The sequence below is a fragment of the Dermacentor andersoni genome, chromosome 9, assembly GCF_023375885.2.
Source record: "Dermacentor andersoni chromosome 9, qqDerAnde1_hic_scaffold, whole genome shotgun sequence".
NCBI classification, from domain to species: Eukaryota; Metazoa; Arthropoda; class Arachnida; order Ixodida; family Ixodidae; genus Dermacentor; species Dermacentor andersoni.
The window spans coordinates 134,784,453-134,802,973 of record NC_092822.1 but is presented as its reverse complement, the minus strand read 5'-3'; the positions used below and the strand labels follow the sequence as shown (position 1 = coordinate 134,802,973).

At 45.1% G+C, this 18,521-nt stretch overlaps 1 protein-coding gene across 5 annotated transcripts in view; it reads left to right on the top strand.

Moving 5' to 3' along the window:
- The window catches only part of LOC126529774 (protein shifted-like), a 384,912-nt gene that overhangs the window by 125,437 nt on the left and 240,954 nt on the right, over nt 1–18,521 (top strand). For all 5 annotated transcript variants that reach the window (XM_050177290.3, XM_050177288.3, XM_050177289.3 and 2 more), the window contains exon 2: nt 8,067–8,206. In XM_050177290.3, the coding sequence (XP_050033247.2) occupies nt 8,067–8,206 (140 nt within the window). The remainder of the gene's footprint in view (nt 1–8,066; nt 8,207–18,521) is intronic.

The window sequence follows — 18,521 nt, the reverse complement described above, 5'->3', positions numbered from 1 at the left end:
CCTTTACTCAGCTAACGCGGCCCGAAAGCGAAAACATACTTTGAAATCCCTGACGTACCGGCATTGGGGTTTCGGCGCGATATTCAAATACTGATACTTCGACCTTCATTTTCTCATCTAATAATCAAACTATTATCTTGAAATGACTGCCTGCGGGGGTCTCAAACAAAACTTTCTTAGCCTAAACTGATTTATTGTTTCGCTTTAGTGTCCCTTTAAGAGGGGGGCATTCACACGTGTACTTCATCTTTCTTGGGTGACCGCTTTTTCACCGCCTAAGTGAAAAAGTTATCGCTCGGCGCAGGACGCGCCTGCATGTAACGGAAGTTTCTCGAATGTTATCGATGGTTCTAGACCTTGTCTGTGGTCACCGAACGTTGTGTAATCTGATTGTAGGCGCGACGCGAATTGTGTAGTACTTTGTGGAAGACACGCGGGCACCAGTGATTATTCTGGAACCTTCGATGACTCATGCATATAAAGCCTCTTGCTTGGCCCGCAGATCATATTTAGACGATCACTGACTGTGTTCGCCGCTATCGCTGTGCTTTGAGATCAACTTGCTTTTGTGGGCATAGGATCGCCCAATAAAACGTTAGTTAAGCTAGGGTGCTATGCAGGATGCGCCGAGTTTCTCGTTCACCCGAGTTTTGCCCGAGTTTGCTCGACGGCAGTCAGTGAACAGAGATAGCGCGGAACGCGCAAAAGCTATAGGCAAAAAAATATGTAGACAAAAAGCCGCCTATGACAACATGAGCGCACCCTGCGCGGCACGCTGCTTCCACGTTTCAAGCGCAGAAGGCTGCACAACGAAACGCGCCAGCGCCGCGTATTGTTATCAACGGATTATCGCAACTTAGCAATACCGTGAATGTCCCGCTGTCTGTCTGCACACCTGCCGTGAGCCGCTTGCCACGCCTTTCTCGGGCGCGTCAAGGGCGTGCCTCCTCTTTCGGGCACTATCTTTCTTTCCTCCATCAAATGCGAACAGGGTACATGCGGGGCATTCTTGCACCTACACTTTCACTCAAACGAATACGTTAACATACAACAAATAAAATAACGAACATTTTTATTGCTTTAAGTATCTGTTTTTCGTTTTCAATGCTAGAAATTTGAGATGACAAACGGAGATCGAGCAAATTATTAAATTTTGCACTTCTTGCCGCGAGTGGCGACAGTGAGGCGAAAGCTTAGAAGCGGTACATTGAAGCGGGTCGCACGCACGAGGGCGTTCATACGGTGATAAGTCGCCTAGGGGCGCTGCAGAGCTATTCTCAATAATGTCGGTCATGATCCATGGAGGGTCATGGCCACTCTTTCTCTGTTAGGGGAATAGAAACGCAGCGCCGCGGTACGGCTGTTCATCGCAGGCGCTTCACTAGGCCATTAAGGCCCCCCGCTTTATCAACTAGAGACCACACAACGGCTGTCGCTGCGAAATGGCGGTATGTTATTTTAGAGTGCGTAGTGACGCAGTTGAGTGAAAATGTACCAGTTTATCTTTATGCGCGAAGCCTCTGCGATACATTGCGAAAAGTGCGTGCTTCCCAGCGACACAATTCATCGCTTGTCATCGCTTGCCCAGTGAAGGTGCCTCTGAGCGCATGTACGCAGTATGTGAGTGTGTTGTGCAGTCGAAGGTGCTTGCGGATTACCTCTGCTGGAGCCAGCAGCGATCGCAGATGAATATCGTAACGACACCGCAGCAATCGCATTTTGGCAGGTGAGGGCTCTTGTGTGCAGTTATGAAAGCAGACTTTGAACGGAGAGAGGTGTTGGAACTGTTGAGTGCGCAGTGCTTGTGATGAAGAAATGCCATTGCACTGGGTCTAGAAGAGCGAGCGATTCTCGGACGCTGATCGTGTTTACGACGCTGTGGCTCCGTTTCATCACCGATGACAGAGCAGCCATCTCAAACGACTACTGCGATACGCACTCCTCAGCATCGTCGTCCCCCTCGCCGCATCGACGCCTTGCAAGCAGCTACAGTGACGTGCCGATAATTTTTTCACTGTGCGCTACGCGCCACAATGCAGGCAATTAAACCGTGTTGTGGGGCCATCTCAGCCCGAGAAAATGTATGCATAAGCCAGCGACAGTCAACGCTTTGTTTTTGATAGTGGTGCTCAGTACATCACCGATGACAGTGCGTTGTGCGTGTTTTATGTCGGCGGTCAAGATTGTTGATGCCTCTCAGCTCGACACCGCGTCGCTGTTGCCGGAAGATAAGTTGGGTGTGGCCCAACTGTAGTGGGCGCGCGCACAAGAGTTACATGCCTCGCGCGGGGCGTGACCTCTGGTTTTGATTGACAGGCGAACTCGTGCTAAACTCGTACATCGCGAAACCCCCTCCGAGTTCAACTCGGGAACATGGCGGCGGCAGCAGCAGCCTGTGTCATTGCATCCAGCGGCAGCAAGCGTCAGTATGACCGTCCGGACCCGTTCACCTACGTGACCGACGGGGAGTTTCAGCGTCATTTTCGCCTGTCGAAGACATCAGTGCGCTGGCTTTGTGACGAGCTAGGCGAAAACTCTCGTCTGCGCAGACAGCGTGGCGGGCTTCATTCGCTCACCGCCGTAAAGCAAGTCCTGTGTGCCCTCCGTTTCTACGGGACTGGGAGTTTTCAGGGAAGCGTCGGCGCCGAGCGTTTCATTGGACGCTATCAAACTACTGTTAGCCACTGTGTCAGAGATGTGTCTGACGCGCTTATCGATGCGGCAGTGTGTAAGCGGTGGCTAGCTTTCCCGAATACTGCGGCTGAGCGGGCATATATAAAAGAATGCTTCCTACTTCGTGGGAACATTACGAACGTAGTCGGATGTGTCGACGGAACGTACGTAGGAATTAAGGCGCCTTCAATGTCAGCGTTACTGTGATTAACATTGAAGCAATGTTTAGACACGCCATATTGCCAAATTTGCCACTTCTGTGTAGCCGACTTAAATGTTGTGTTAGCGACATCTCACATGCGGCTGCTTAATGATGCTGACTTTTTCGCTGGTTGATGACTTTTTGCCGATTGTTCTACTTGTCTGTCAGGGTGCCTTCCAAATGGCTCACTTTCTTGGGAAATAGGTTAATTAAGTATAAATAGATAAATGGATATCGCAAATTGTGTGAAGTAATCTATGAATGCTAATCTCCTAAAGAACTTGGGGTTCTTCATTGGTGAAGTTACTTAGTATGCACAATCCTCAATTTTGGTCATGCGTAATCTATCGGCCGCACTATGAAACAGCGAGGCATTGCACAATTTGTTGCAGCGCGAGATGTGGATGTTGCGCCAAGGCGGTTGTGCCTATGCATTTGTGGCGAAATGAAAATGCATTGAGAATCTTAGTGTGTTGGCTTGCGTGAAGAAAATACTTCAGATTGTTTGCTCTGTTCACTGTCGATGCATGTGCCAGAGGTTCAGTGTATCTTCTTTCTTTGAGGGGCGGCGTTATTCTGAATGGATAAATCGTATATTTTCGTTTCATAATGGGGCTCTAATTCTTAAGCAGTAGAACAATGCACATCCAATGCTCTGCAGAACTCGCTGTACGTGAAGATGTCATGAACCACCAAGGCGAAATTACATATCGGGAGAAATGTGGTGCAGATGCCAATGAAAAGTGGATCTTGAACCCACCATGATAAAAATAAAAATTACAGAGCAAATAGACCGTTTGTACAGCTTTAGAGCAATGATTACACAAAACGTGATATGCTCAAACGAGTAAACGCTTGCCGCAATGCCAAAGTAGGATGAGCGACATGCAGCATATATTGGCATTGAACATGTCTCGTAACCGTTATTTTTATTGTAAGCCCTCGCTGTCACACCTTTCCCTCCGGCACTCCCTTTACTGAAACGTGGCACTGTCTTTCCATTGGTGTCATGATGATAATGGTAACGGCAGCAGCAAGGCTGGTTAATGCTTGCCCCTTTGATTCCTGTGAGTTTAGTGGTAAAGAATATGGCACGTGCATACATACACCTGTGCTGCAAAATTTAACACTTGTGATTTTTTGGAGAGCTAACTTGTGTTTGGACATTTCAAACGTGCGCCATTGTGGCCTAATAACTAGAGCATTGGTGAGGTTGAAGTCTGGGTGTATTGGTATAGAAGCTTGAAGTTTATTTGCACAACAATTCGACGGGACACAAAGAAGAAACATACACACAGCAGAATGCTTTGCTGTGTGTGTTACTCTTCTTTGTGTGCCGTTGAATTGTTGTGCGATCCAACTTCTAATACAGCATTGGGCTTCTTTGGTGCAGGACTGAGGAAGTGTGAGCTATTCGACAACATGCCAGTGCCTTGCCACACAATTATAGAAGTCGGAAGGTTTGCAAACAAAGCTTTGCTTTCAAATCCACCTGCTCATGTAATACAAGCACTGATTGAAAGAACCATCATACAAAAATAATGGTGAAATCAATGGCCTGTGAAAAGTGTAATTTGTATATTGACACTGACATAATAAGTGCCATAGCGGCCTAAACATTGTACTGGACAGAGCAGTTTGTTTCCTATGTGAAGCACAACCTCCCATTACATGCTGTGCAGATAACCAAGCTGAGTTTGTTTTGACGTGCTACACAACATTCACTGTAATCTGTTTTTGATTCTAAAGAAGTGTCAAACACCGCCTCTTTTTCAAGGACGTCATGGGAATATTTGGCGAGACCTTTTTACAGCCCTTCATAATGGAAGTGTGGCCAGCCAGCTTTGCTTGGATGCCTTTATAGATTTCTGCTCCTGATCATTGTGTGCTATCAAGTTGCAGAAGTCTATGGAGCTGGTGCAAGGCATTACGTGTTTCTATAATCGGATACAAGTTTAGGAGGCTGCGGAATCTGCACTTTAAGGCAGGTGAACACAAGCCTGCACCAATGGGCACGCACTCTAGACTGATATCGTGCCGCCGGACAGACTAATACCTGCTCGTTGGAGAGGGTCTATTTCTTTAGACGTGGAGGCAATCGGCTGCTGCGCTTTGGTCATCTGGGCGGGGCCTCTCCTGTCTTCTGTAGTTTTATCCGACTGTAAAGGATGCTGCTTTTCAAACAACACAAAAGCACAAAGTGTGCAATTATTTGGCCTATGAAATGGATACATCAGAAGTGTGCTATGCAAGGGCTTAAGATGTGTGAAAATTAGTACATGCAATTATAAGACAATGTTAAAGAATATGTGGTATCGAACATGCATGTAATGGCACATTTGAATCTGGGTGTGTTGCAGTCATATGCACAGTCTATATGTGATAGCATTATTAAGCTCCTACTGTTTCCTGTCTTCATTGTGAATTACACACACTGTTCATATTGTGGCTAATCAACACGGACTGTATTCTTGCACATAGAAAGAACAAACAGCACAATGACGTGTATGCTGCATTAGTGTATTTTTTATTTACATGGTCCAAGAGTGGCACATGTTGTCTTACGTTTTTGCCTATTTTGAAGGGACACCAAGTGCATGTTACAAGTCTCCTAATATGCGCAGCACAATGTTTACTGCCATAATTTTATTCATGTTCTTGAATAATAAACAAAATATTAAACTGAAAGCTCCTTTATAAGGTGCCTTCTGTCGGCTCGACAGGAGAGCACTGAGGGCACCGATACTACTGTTGCAGAGCAGCCCTCTGGACCTCTGTCACACTCTCAAGAGCACGTGCCTGGCGCTCGCCTACTGCCACTAGGCGGTTGAGTGCCTCCAGCAGCAGAATGTATTGCTGCAAAAGAAGTGTATTGGAATGAATCGGCCGCATACAAACCATTATTTACAAAGAAAAATGCTCGTTGCACTATTCGTACTAAGTGCCCTTAACTGTGGAAGCCTTTAGTGTAGTATGCATAATAAAACAATGTGTCGGGACAATGTTGCTTTATTTTTCATAACTGGGGTTTTCTTTTTCAGAGCCAATTGTCATGTTGATTAGTATGCCAGCAGCTGAGGTGGCCCCGTACCTTCACGAGTCTCTACTGTCAGCACCACAAACCTATTTTTGTTCGCTGCAAAACAAATGCCTCACCCTACAATCCCGTCTTATACGAGCTGATTGCATCCTATGCCTACAAACATCATATTTTTGTCCCATTACGCAATTTCCTACCATCCTCAGCTCTAGTTCTCTCTCCTTGACATCCATTCTGTCACGCTTAGGTAATCATCTGTTATGAATTGGCAACAAGTGATCGAATACGTGCATGGCCTGCCTGCCGATTCCATTTTTTTTCTTAATCTCAACTAGCATATCAGTTGTCACGGTACTACGCCACTTTCTTCCTGCCTTAATGATATCTCCAACAATTTTTATTACTTCGCTTTCTGCACAGTCCTTGACATCTCAAGTTTCTTTGTCAACCTTCAGGTTTATGTTCCATGTTGCGTAACCGGTAGAATGCAATGATCCTAAACTTTTTTCAAGGATATAGGTAACGTGGCGATCACGATTCGGTAATGCCTTCCATGTACTGTTCAACCCATGAAATTTTTGTATAAGTTTCCTGCTTTATATCAGTACCTGCTATTGATTTTTCACCTGGATAAAGATACTCTTCCATAAATTTTGCGGGCTTAATGTCACTCATGAATTTCTGTTATCTCACCGAGTTAGTGAAGGTTACCTTCCTCTTTTCCATAATTTCGCGGGCCCACTTGCATGTAAAAGCACGAACACTCATTGGTTCTCACTGCCTTCTTTAAACTGCTGGACATTCAGTTCATTACTACGAAAGTGACTTAATCCGTGCACTCTTATTATGCTAAATATGAAACAGTAGAAATATACGTATCTGCAGTTTGTCGATGTCTCCTTCACTGTGTTGGTAGCGAGATCCATCGACGGTACCACCTCCTTGCCGCATCGTAGCTATATAGGCTGTCTTCCTTTTGCACACACTATGTAATGTTCGTGACGCTCGCAGTCACGTAGAGTGGATGAACTCCGCACACTCGCAGAAGCAGCACCGGATACGTTGTTTCTACAGCACTGCGCTGTGAACAGTAGGTGCGCGTTGCGATCTGTAAAATCGCCGAAGCTATTGGCAGTCTTACGCGGTGCACGGAAAGATTGCTGACGGAGGAACAGAACTATCCAAGAAATAGTAGTCATCGTCGAGCCTGATCACTACGTCGCGCACTGCAAGCTCGTTGTACGAGTTTGTTTACACTGGGCCTCTTCGATGTTCAGCCGCCATGCTCGCCCGGTGAATGGATGTGATGACGCCACCACAGCGTTCCCTAGTGGTATAATGCTAAGCGTACTAAATTACAAATTAGTCTAATGCACATTCAGTGTACATGTTGTAAGCTTTAAAATGATTCTGAACCACGTTAAAGTAACTAATAATATTGTACTAAATGCGTTTGTTTTATAACTCGCTTGTGCATGTAATGCACTCGGTGGAACGACAAACAAGTGAAAGAAGGCACGACCACGCACCGACGGTATGATCACGTGAGCCCCAGTTTGTCGACCGCCCAGAAGGCAACGCCCAAGGAATTATAGCCAGCCACAGTGAATCGAGATAAACCAATGAAACTGGAGGCTTGTCGAAAGATAAACTGTGTCTCGGTACCATTCGTGCTTTCATCTTGGGGTGTCGCCAGAGCTCGTGAAGATCCCGAGTTTCGCCAAACTCGGCGCATCCTGCATAGCACCCCTACTCACAGTTTTGCTGCTTTTTTTTCACCGTCGCTACTACGTGACAATATTCGCCCTTTATCTACTTTGCATATGCTCATCGCAGCGTCGTCGTCCTTTGTGGGGCCTTTCAGAATAAAACGCTGAGGTAATAGATGTCTTCCGATATCGCAATATGTCTTGATGTGATTTCATAGAGTACTCTGTTGCGATTCTGAGAAACTATAGCGCACCGGACGCGCTTCTTCCTGGTCGTCTACGTAATCCTCTTTAATTTCAAGCACATAATGCAGAAGAGCTTCAAAGGACTACTCGAGTTATGGCACTAGTGTGGCGTGCGTCGTCCGCGAAGTTTCTGCTGAACACACAATAAACTTGTACTTGGTAGGCTAAAAAGTGTCCCAATGTCGGTGTCGCGCAGGGTTCCCTATGGAGATCTTCGCCATACTGGACGGCGTGGTGCTTCCGTACATCCTTGACCCGAACTTCGAGAAATACCTGCCCGTGATTCCCTCGGGAGTGCACTCGGTCAACTTCACCTGGAAGGCCGGTGAGAACAAGGTAGATCCTCACTGCAACAGCCCTGGCTTTCCGGCCACGGACGTTTGACTCCGCCACGTGCGCTGCTAGATGGCGGGCATAGTCGCGGAAGGATTGAAGCACTCCAAACGCGACGCGGAGGCTTTCAAATGCGGAAGCCAGCTATGCGGGATGTACCTTGCACCTACACACACGATAAATGTAGGGTGTTCTTTTTGTTTTTATTACGATAACAACTACGTGGACACCTTAGGCGTATTTCCGCTGTCGGGGTCACCGTGATTTTCGGTCCAAGTGCTTGCTATAAGACCGTGGTTGCGCGCCGTAGGGGGGGGGGGGGGGGGGGAGACATCAGTAAGGACAACCAAAATGATGATCAGCGTGAAGCGAAATGACAGTTTGCGTGGAAGTGATGTCACAGAACATGTATGTACACAGAACGCTCGAAAAGTAACATACTTATTACCTAAACACTTAACAAGTAACACTAATTATAAACGTACATAAATGTCACATACACGCATATAAAAGGGTTCAGATGCATGGGCAGAGCATTAGCGTGATTCTGCGCAAGAACGGTTTCCTGTTGCTTGAGATTTAGTGGGTCACGCTCTGCAGCGATTGATTCGGATAAGTTATTCCATTCCTCAATGGCTACAGGAAGAATACATTTGTTAAATGCGGTGGTTCTACTAAAAAGTTGTTGGATGCTCATAGACTTGAATAGCCGATGTGGATAGCGGGCGGGATGCAGTAATAATGGAAGTTAGGAAAGCAGTAATGCAATTTATGAAACAAGCAGAGTCGAGATATCTGGCGTCTTAGGTTTAGAGATTGCAGTTCGAGGTACTCCCTAATATTATCGATGTTTAATGGTAGTTGTAGTTAAATGTTATGAAGTGAGTAGCACGATTTTGTACTGTTTTCAGTAGTCTAATTAGGTAGCTGTGATCTAGGCTCCAAATGGATGACTAGTATTCAAATTTGGTGCGAAGGAAGGTTACGTATGCTCTTTGGCGGACTGAGGCTGAGCATAAAAACAACGTTCTTCTCATATAACCAAGTTTCTTTAGCATTACTCACAAGTTGAGTAATGTGTTCGGACCACGTTAATAGTCGAATGGATTCTGAAATTCCCGATGGCAAGTTACTTACATCAATTAAAAAAGGTAGCGAGCCAAGCACTCATCCCTGAGGGCATCCCGAATTTGCGGGAGTCACAGCGGAGCGATGGTCACCGATCACTGTGAACTGTGAACACTCGGAAAAAAAGGATTTTATCCACGAGAGGGTTAATAGGTCAAGATTGACACAGCAGAGTTTGTTTAATAGGCGTTTGTGTTGAACGCGGTCAAAGGCTTTTGAGAAATCTATATATATGACGTCAGTTTGGAACAAGGAGTCTATGTTCAATTGGACGTCAGTGACGAATTTGAAAATCTGAGTCGTCGTATAACAAACCTAGTGGGAAACCGCGTTGATTTTTAAAGTAGAAACGATTACTTTCTCGGTGATCGGCAACGTGAGAGTAAATAATATGCTCGAGAATTTTGCAGGCAATGCATCGAAGCAAAATAGGGCGGTAAATTGATGGGTTACAACGTTCACCCAATTTGAATACTGGCGTTACCTTGGCTTTCTTCCAGTCGTCTGGTATCCAGCCTTCCTAAAGCGGCTGAGAAAATATAATGCACAATAGCCTCTTACAACACCAGTGGATTTCAGCATTTCTGCAGGGATGTTAGGTATGGGGGCGTTAGTTATGTTTAGTTGTTTAATAACTCCCAGGATACCCTCAGCGGTCACTGTAACCGGTGGCGTCTGGGGAAAGGTATCTCTAGGCGAAAAGAGAGTATTGTCAGTTGGTTCCTTAGTAAAAACTGAGGAAAAATAGAAGCTCATTTGGTCAGAACGTTGCTGAAGCGGTACTCGATAGCCATATTGGTTTATCAGTGAAGTGTTATGCGATGAATTCTTTGGGTTTATGATATTCTAAAAGTTTTTCGGTTGATCTCGGATAGTCTTCAGTAGATCCTCGCAATAATAATTCCTTTTAGCTTTTTTTCAGCAAACTGGTGTGTTCTCTGAGGCCAGTGAAATATTGATTTCAATTTATAGCGGACGTGTCGTTTTTCGATAACCGGCAACGACGCTTTTTCTTTTTTCAAAGCTTTCCAAGTTGAATAATATACCAAGGATGACCGGTGTCACAACGAATAGGCACGAGGGGGACGCATTGATCGATTAATGTTAACATCTTCTGCTTACACACTGACCAGTTTTGTTCAACACTTTTTGATTAAGCGCTTGTCGAGAAGGAACTGGATAACTGTTTCTTGTTCAGAATTGATTGCCTAAAGGTTGGCTTTGTTATAGTCTCGTATAAGCTCCTTTTGGGGTCGATGCTTAGCAATCAGAATCAACAGATTTAAGGTACGGTGGTCACCGAAGCCGTCTGTACACGAAAGTGGCTAAATAAGATCGGGTTGTGATGCGAAGACAAGATCAAGGATATTGGCTCCGCCAGTCGGGGTGTGTCAGATTGAAGGGGGAGTTCAATGAAATCTTTAGATGGTCGTGTCAGGTTGACGCAATTTATATGAGGAAGATTGAAGTCTCCGCAGAGAAAGAAATTAGCGAGAGGAAACCCGGTATTTAAATCATTTAACACAGAGTGGAACTCATGAAGAAAGGCACGTTCGTAGTCGGGTGGTCGGTAAGCAGTGAGGAATATATCATTTCCTGACAGCACCGGCACATTAATACAAAGTATTTTATGACCGCTATTGCGATATTGTATGAGTGCAACGGAGCGTTCACAAAAATCTCTTTTCCCAACCTTATCCTGTCGATAAATTGTAAAAGACCCACGAGTATGAAGAATTTCGTTATTTTGAATATCTTGATGGAGCCAAAAGAGTCAGTGAAAATAGCTACGTCCGAGTATTCACCTAGTAGGAGTGCTTCCACAGGATCTTTTCTTTTTGGAGGGGAGGGGGGCAGCACATAGCTAAGCAGGCAAGGTGGACATTGTGTGAGAAGAAATGGGTGCTGAAGGTTCAGTTAGATTAGGAGGTGAATACGGCGAAGCACGTTATGATTGCTACACTCTTAGTCAAGTCCTGCATAATGTCCTCCGTATAAGCGATATGTTCTCTATCCAGCCCAGACCAGCGCATGTAAGCGTGCTTTCAAGCGAGATCATGCGGGACAATACGCGGCCGACCGGCTGATTACGGCAGTATGCGGCCAATAGCAAACACAACGTTTATTGACCCTTCTCGCGGTGATCCCGTGGGCGCTGCCATGTTTGATCATGTGGTGACTCGTCCATTGCTTACTTCATCTGCCTGCGTTGCCTCCGCATTTACAGTAGGTGTGTACGACACCGCTGCGACTTAGCAAACCTCTGTTTCGGGAGATAGCGTAATGTTGACTGGGTGGACGACAGGAAGCTTTGGTCACAGCTTCAGAGAACATGCAAAAGCGCTTTGGAAGTCGATTAAGCTATGTTCGAACGACGTGAGCAGCGTGTATGCTGCTTGCTTTAAAAGCGAGGCTAAATATGTATTGTAAGTTATCCAATCTTGCCGCTCATGAATTGAATCAGCATTAGTGTGTTTTTGCTCTTCGTTCTTTCATCATCATCAGTCTGTTCCATGTCCACTGTAGGATGAAGGCCTCTCCCTGCGATCTCCAACTACCCTTGTCCTACGCCAACCGATTCTAACTAGCGCCCGAGAATTTCCTATTTCACCGCTCGACCTAGTCTTCTGCCGCCGTCGACTGCGTTTCCCTTCTCTTGCTACCCGTTCTGTAACCCTAATGGTTACCGGCGCATTACCTGACCTGCCCAACGCCATTTTTTCCTCTTGATGTCAATTGGAATATCGTCTTCTATACCAGTTTGCTCTCTGATCCAAACCGCTCTCTTTCTCTCTCTTAACGCTGTGCCTAGTAATCTTCGTTCCATCGCTTTTTGCGTGGTCCTTAACTTGTTCTCAAGCTTCTTTGTCAGTATCCAAGTCTCTGCCCCATATGTTAGCGCTGGTAAAATGCACTGACTGTACACCTTCCTTTTCAATGATAATGATAAGCTTCAAGTCAGGAGCTGACAATGTCTGCTGTATGCGATCCAATCCATTTTTATTCTTCTATGAATTTCCTTCTCGTGATCAGGGTTCCCTGTGATTAATTGACCTAGGTAAACGTACTCCTTCACAGACTCTAGTGGCTGACTGACGATCCTGAACTCTTGTTCCCTTGCCCGGCTATTCATCATTATCTTTGACTTATGTATATTAATCTTCAATCCCGTTCTTACACACTCTCGGTTAAGGTCCTCAATCATTTGTTGCAACTCGTCTGCATTGTCGGTGAATAGAACAATGTAGTCGGCAAACCGAAGGTTGCTGAGATATTCGCCGTCGACCCCTACTTCTAAGCCTTCCTAGTTTACTACCTTGAATAATTCTTCCAAGCACGCAGTGAATAGCATTGGAGAGATTGTGTTTCCCTGTCGGATCGCTTTCTTTATAGGTATCTTCCTCCTTTTCTTGTTTAGAATTAAGGTAGCTGTAGAACCTCTGTAGATATTTTCCTTCTTTCTTTATTTGGCGAATATTTTGAAGCAGCGGCTTGTCATATTTCGGACTCACTAAACTTCCTTGGTGCGGCGACTACCTGATTATTTCTGCCTAATCACTCGCGGTTGTGCTCAGTTCCGATAGATTTGTTCTTGAACGCGCGGCAGCAGGAGGAGGAGAACAGAAAGGACTGACACATTCAGGAATGAACGGGAAGTGTGCCCCCACTTCTGTGAAGGAGCTTGAGCTCAAAAAGCAGTGTTGGCTGACGCCGAGGTGCACGGGTCCCTCATACAAACCAAAATAAACTCTTTAAAACAGTCGGCTGAGGGTTTATGCGCAGGCTGAGAATATGTCAGGACAGTTGAGGTTGACTTTCCAGCTGCCCAGAGACAATCTCACTTGTGGCAAAGTTCGGGCCTCGTACCATTGAGCTCGCTGTCAGTTGATAGACGTAGCTCATATACGAAAATATTTGTTTCTGTATGCATGGGCTTTTTTATTCGTAGTTTAAAGTGTTCGACTCGATTTGCAATGAGTTCTACTATATTTTTCAAAGATGTATTATTCGCTGTGCATTTTACTAACACGCACCCCCTCCTATTTTCTTTTTGAATAAAATAAACACTACTCCTTACTATTCAAACGGAATCAAGTCGTTTTTTTAACATGCTTACTAGAGAGTGACAGCATTTGGCGACATCGTGTCAGCCCGTCATAACGTAAAACAGCGTTCTGTGTTACTCAATAAATTTTGCAAAGGCACTCAGGAAAACCTGGAAAACTCAGGGAACTTGGAAATGCCAGCTTGGAAGACATCCTGAAAATTGCATTATTGCTGGCGATATTTTTCTCACGTAGCCAGGTGTCCTTTCGTTGAAATTTCGTGCGCGGATTTTCATAAGGGCGTGCGTTTTATCACGCCGCAATAATCGCGTGTAGCCTTCTAACTATGAAACCTTTAGTTTCTTCATCCCCTTCGTCGAATTGGCGAAATGAATTTATTGCATTTTGTAATTTAAGTATGGCGAACGATGGTATTATTTTGAACAATTTAATTGTGTGTTAGGCTGTGTAATGTGTGCATTTGCGTGAGGTTCTGTCTGTCCCGTTCAATGCGTCGAGTTCACTGAAATTAAAAGTCCAATTTAGCTCCAAGCTTGCGTGACTCGAAAATAGTTCGACGACGAAGCAGCACCGAAGTGTCTGAGCTAGAATCAGAATTTGCCACAGTATCTCTTGGAGAGGACCAGCACACTAGTTACTTGTTGAAGGGGCGAAGTTCTATGCAACGGCGCGATATCTCACGTCGAGCAACTAGTTTCAGGTTTTATTGCAGACTCAAAAATCGGTAAATTTCAGTACTTGCGTCGTTTCATAATGTCGTTAGAAAGCAGCGCTGCATTGCTAAAAAACTATGAAAGAACCAAAAAGCATATCTACAAGTTGGACATATTGAATATGTGTAGTGATTGATATCTAGTGTTGATTATGAGCTGTGAGGTACCCATTAGCCCCAAAATAGGCCTTATAAGACCTTTCTTATGAGCTTTTGTTTCTCAAATTTCTGTGATATTTTTATTCTCGTTTAGCTGTACTTTTTTATATACGTTAATAAAGCAGGAGAGGTCAACACTAACAATAACGCCACTGAAGAACGCAGAACCGCTGGCTCTCCAGTGCAACTAAACAGTAGACCGCAGCACCGGTGCGCGAAAATCAAACCCAGAATGGCTGTTCATTGCAGTGTGCAAAGATCATATGCTTGCGTTGAAGCACAGGAGAAAAGCCTTGATTTTTAGCCAGCACAAAAGCGGGGTGGAGCGCAGAAAGAGACAGGTGTGCAATATTGTTCACACGCGGATGACATTGAAGCGCATGCACACGCTGTACGGTCACTGCAGGTAGACACACACTCAAGGGCCCGCTCACTCATTTCTGCTGATTTCACAAAAGTTGGAAGTCAATGAGTTAGCTTAGGCGAGTGTAAATGAAAGCTAGTGCAGCTGAATGGCAGTGTGTGTAAGGTACATAACCGAGTGCCACCGACTGCCAGCTGACAGTGTGGGCCAATTAGTCATTACCTGCAAGTGTGAAGAAACATGACTCTAAATAAACCATAAGCCCAAGCATATTGAGTTGATTTGAAAGACTAGAAATATATGCGAAGCGTGTTTGTGTAGAACGTGGAGAATGCAACTGAGTGCATTTTGCTCGTATTTGTTGCATGCTGAGAGCATTACGTATGTTTATCTATTGTCGTGGCTTGAATACTTTGTTTGCATTACATATGCGCTCATTGTATTCAGATTCAGTAGAGATGGGCTTTGGTGCTAATAATGCCAGTGATATTTCAAATACAGTGCTGTAACTTGAAAGGTCGGGAACATTTGTATGTTGTTCACAATCTCATGAGTTATGCACATGTGAAGTGTGGGATATAGAATGCTCTGCTTTCTGTAGTAAACCATTGACACCTAGATTTATAATGTTAGGATGCATAGTTGGGTGTGTTGGTCGAACATGATCTGATGTGAAAGGCATGTAGACGGCGAAGAACAAGGAGAGAAAGATGCAGACGCATTTACTTCCAACAATATTTAATCGGAAAAAAAAATTTCTATTTTATAAAAGGAGCGCTGTAACAGTTCGTCTGTGCACATTCGCGTTAAGGTAAAGCAGTTCTTTTCGCGATAATGGGATTGATGCAAGACTCACGCACCTATCGCCTGCCTCAGTGATCCTTTTGGCCTCAATTACGAATCTAACCCATCTGTCACTGCTCCAGGCAGGCATGAAAATTTGGAATGCATCATGTAACCGCGCAAACAACAAAGGACAAAGAAGGAAACACACAGGAAAGGCGCGGAAATTCAACTGAGATTTATTTCGGGAAATCCCACATTTGTACACGTATCATAATCACACTTGCTAGTCATCAGACAACCATCACTCGACGTTGGCATGCGGGCGTGAGTGGCATAAATTTGCATGTAAATATTTGAACTCTTTATCACTCATTGACACTGAAGAGCTGCTTACGCAGCTGCCAGATTGCATTTTTACACAGTAAGCTTCATAGATTTCTCAGCTCAGTTGTGACGCAAACATCTTCAAGACTAGTGTCGCGGAACATAGGCGTGCAATTACGATAGTGGGACAACGGTCAGCCAATTTGCCACCCCCCACCACTCCTACCCCTGCGCGGTTCTCCTGCAGTCTGACGTTTAGACACCGTCCCGTCTGCCCTATGTAGCTGTTGCCACAAGAGAGGGGTATCTGGTGCACTACCCCTATTCTGCATGGGACGAACCTGTCAACGTGCTTGATACCACATTCATTTCTTTTTTTCTTTCCCTGCACCATGTTGCCCATGCCCGCCAGTTTCTTGGGCGCCGTGAAAACCACCGGTACTTCAAATTTTTCAGCCACCTTTTTGAGGCGGTGAGAGATTTGGTGGTAGTACGAGATGGCAACAGGTCCATGGATTTGCGGCTCTACGCTTGGGCGGAGCTCAGATGGGCCCCGCGCTTCTTTGTCAAGGGTTTTCAGCGCCAAGGTGACCATCTCATACTGAAATCCTGTGCTGTGCAGTCTTTGCAACTGTAAGAACAAGCTATGTTGCATTTAATGCTGGCAGGACTTATCAAGAGCAGCAGGCAGGCAGTTTTTCGCAATTCCCCTTTTTACAAGCTTCGAATGAGCAGACTGGTAGTTTAAAATACCTTTTTTTTATCGAGGCTGATACCTCAATCTAATCTATGAAGCTTACTGTGTAAAAATGCAATCTGGCAGCTGCTTAAGCAGCTCTTCAGTGTCACTGAGTGATAAAGAGTTCAAATATTTACATGCAAATTTATGCCACTCACGCCCGCATGCCAACGTCGAGTGAGGGTTGTCTGATGATTAGCAAGTGTGATTATGATACATGTATAAATGTGGGATTTCCCGAAGTAAATCTCAGTTGAAGTTCCGCGCTTGTCCTGCGTGTTTCCTTCTTTGTCCTTTGTTGTTTGCGCGGTTACATGATGCATTCCAATATCGACCACCAACCAGCCCGCCTATCCCTGTTAAATGTGAAAATTTGGCTTACATTAGCGATCCCCACAATGAATTGCCAGGTGGCCCCTTCTCCCATTCCTAACATTCTTTCGACGTTGCCTCGGCCTATCATTCAGGCATCGCTTGGTTTGGCCCACGTACTTTCTACCACACCAAAAAGGAATTTCGTAAGCGACTCCTGCGGGCAATCGACGTGTTTATTTTCGTGATTTGTGAAGCAGGCCGCTGCCTTGCAAAAAAGAAAAAAAAAAGGTTGGTCATTCTGCAGAGCCTTAATAGCTTGCACAGAGCAGAAAACTCAGCCTTTACGTTAGCTCGCTTGGCAATCTTCTTCAAATTATGCGACATGCAGTGTATGTAAGGTATGATGGCTACGTTTTCTTTTTCACGCGGTGACTTCTGGGCCAGTTGGCGGGTTCGCGACTTCGGGATTTTTCTGCTACAGAAAATAGCACAAGTTGTGGGTAGCCAACCTCTATTATGCGTTCAGTGTGCTCAAGAAAACTCTCCGCATCTCGATGCGGCCAGGATTTCCGGGATACATTCAGCAGGCACATGTTAGCAATGTTGTGTTTTAGTAGATTCGCTAGACTAGCTTAACTAGATTGTCCGTCGTCGTCTTCACGCCTTTCACATCAGATCAGTTTCATAGTGCTGACACGTGCTTTGGAGGAAGGAGGAAAAAAGATAGGAAGACGGGCAGGTTAGCCAGCGTAAATACAAGCGACCTAATCTCGCAGCCTCAGAAGTTTACGGTTAACATTGATACCTGTTTCGTTCAAGGTCACCACATATTGGCCTTCAATAACAATTGAGGAAAACATAGCCCTAACAGTGCTAAGACGAAACAGTTTCTGGAATTGTCTAACTTCGTGTGCAATTTATTTTTCCTTCCAAGTACAACGATCGACCAGAGGTACAGGAGTCATCAGTACAAATCATTCTGAACATATACGAAGGATATCTAAAGTACCGGCGGGGACGTAGTCCTGACCAGAACGAAACAAAAATAAAAAAGTAAAGGCGTTCCTGCACATGACTTATACCAAGAACCTTTAGTCGCGATGACGCAAACCAAGCGATGATTAATCTGAGCTTTTCAGAGGCTTCCTGAAGTACAGCCACGTTTTCTTTTTTTCTTTTTTGATGCTACAGAGTAAACGGGCTAGTGTAATCTTCGGAAGCACTTCGTGGCAGTTTTTCCTTTGTCGGAACACATTCTGAGCGTCGGAACCTCGCACATCGTCTACGAGAGACGCCGTCGTGGACGGCTTTTGATTTTGACCTATTGGTATCGTTAACGTGCCGCCAATCATTTCCCAGGCAATTTTTTTATTCGCACTTATGGGCTACCGGAGCACTACCGCAGCAGCTGCAAATTGAGAAAAGATGTGCTTAAGTATTAAGATGGACACTTGAAAAGGTTGCCTTTGCACCTTCAGGCAAAAGGCACGACACAAAAGTCTTTTTTTAACGCCTGCCTCCTGTTTTTTCTCCCCAATTCCCTTTCCCACGCAAAGTAGCATGTCAGCGATGTCTATACGCCGGCTAAAATCGATGCCTTTCTATAAAGGGTTCTCTGTCTTTTTGTGCAAACTGTCTCTTTGTCGTCGTCTGTTAGCATGCTATAGCCGAAGCTGCTCGCAATATTACGTCATATTTACGGGCCACCGGTCCAGGTACACCTT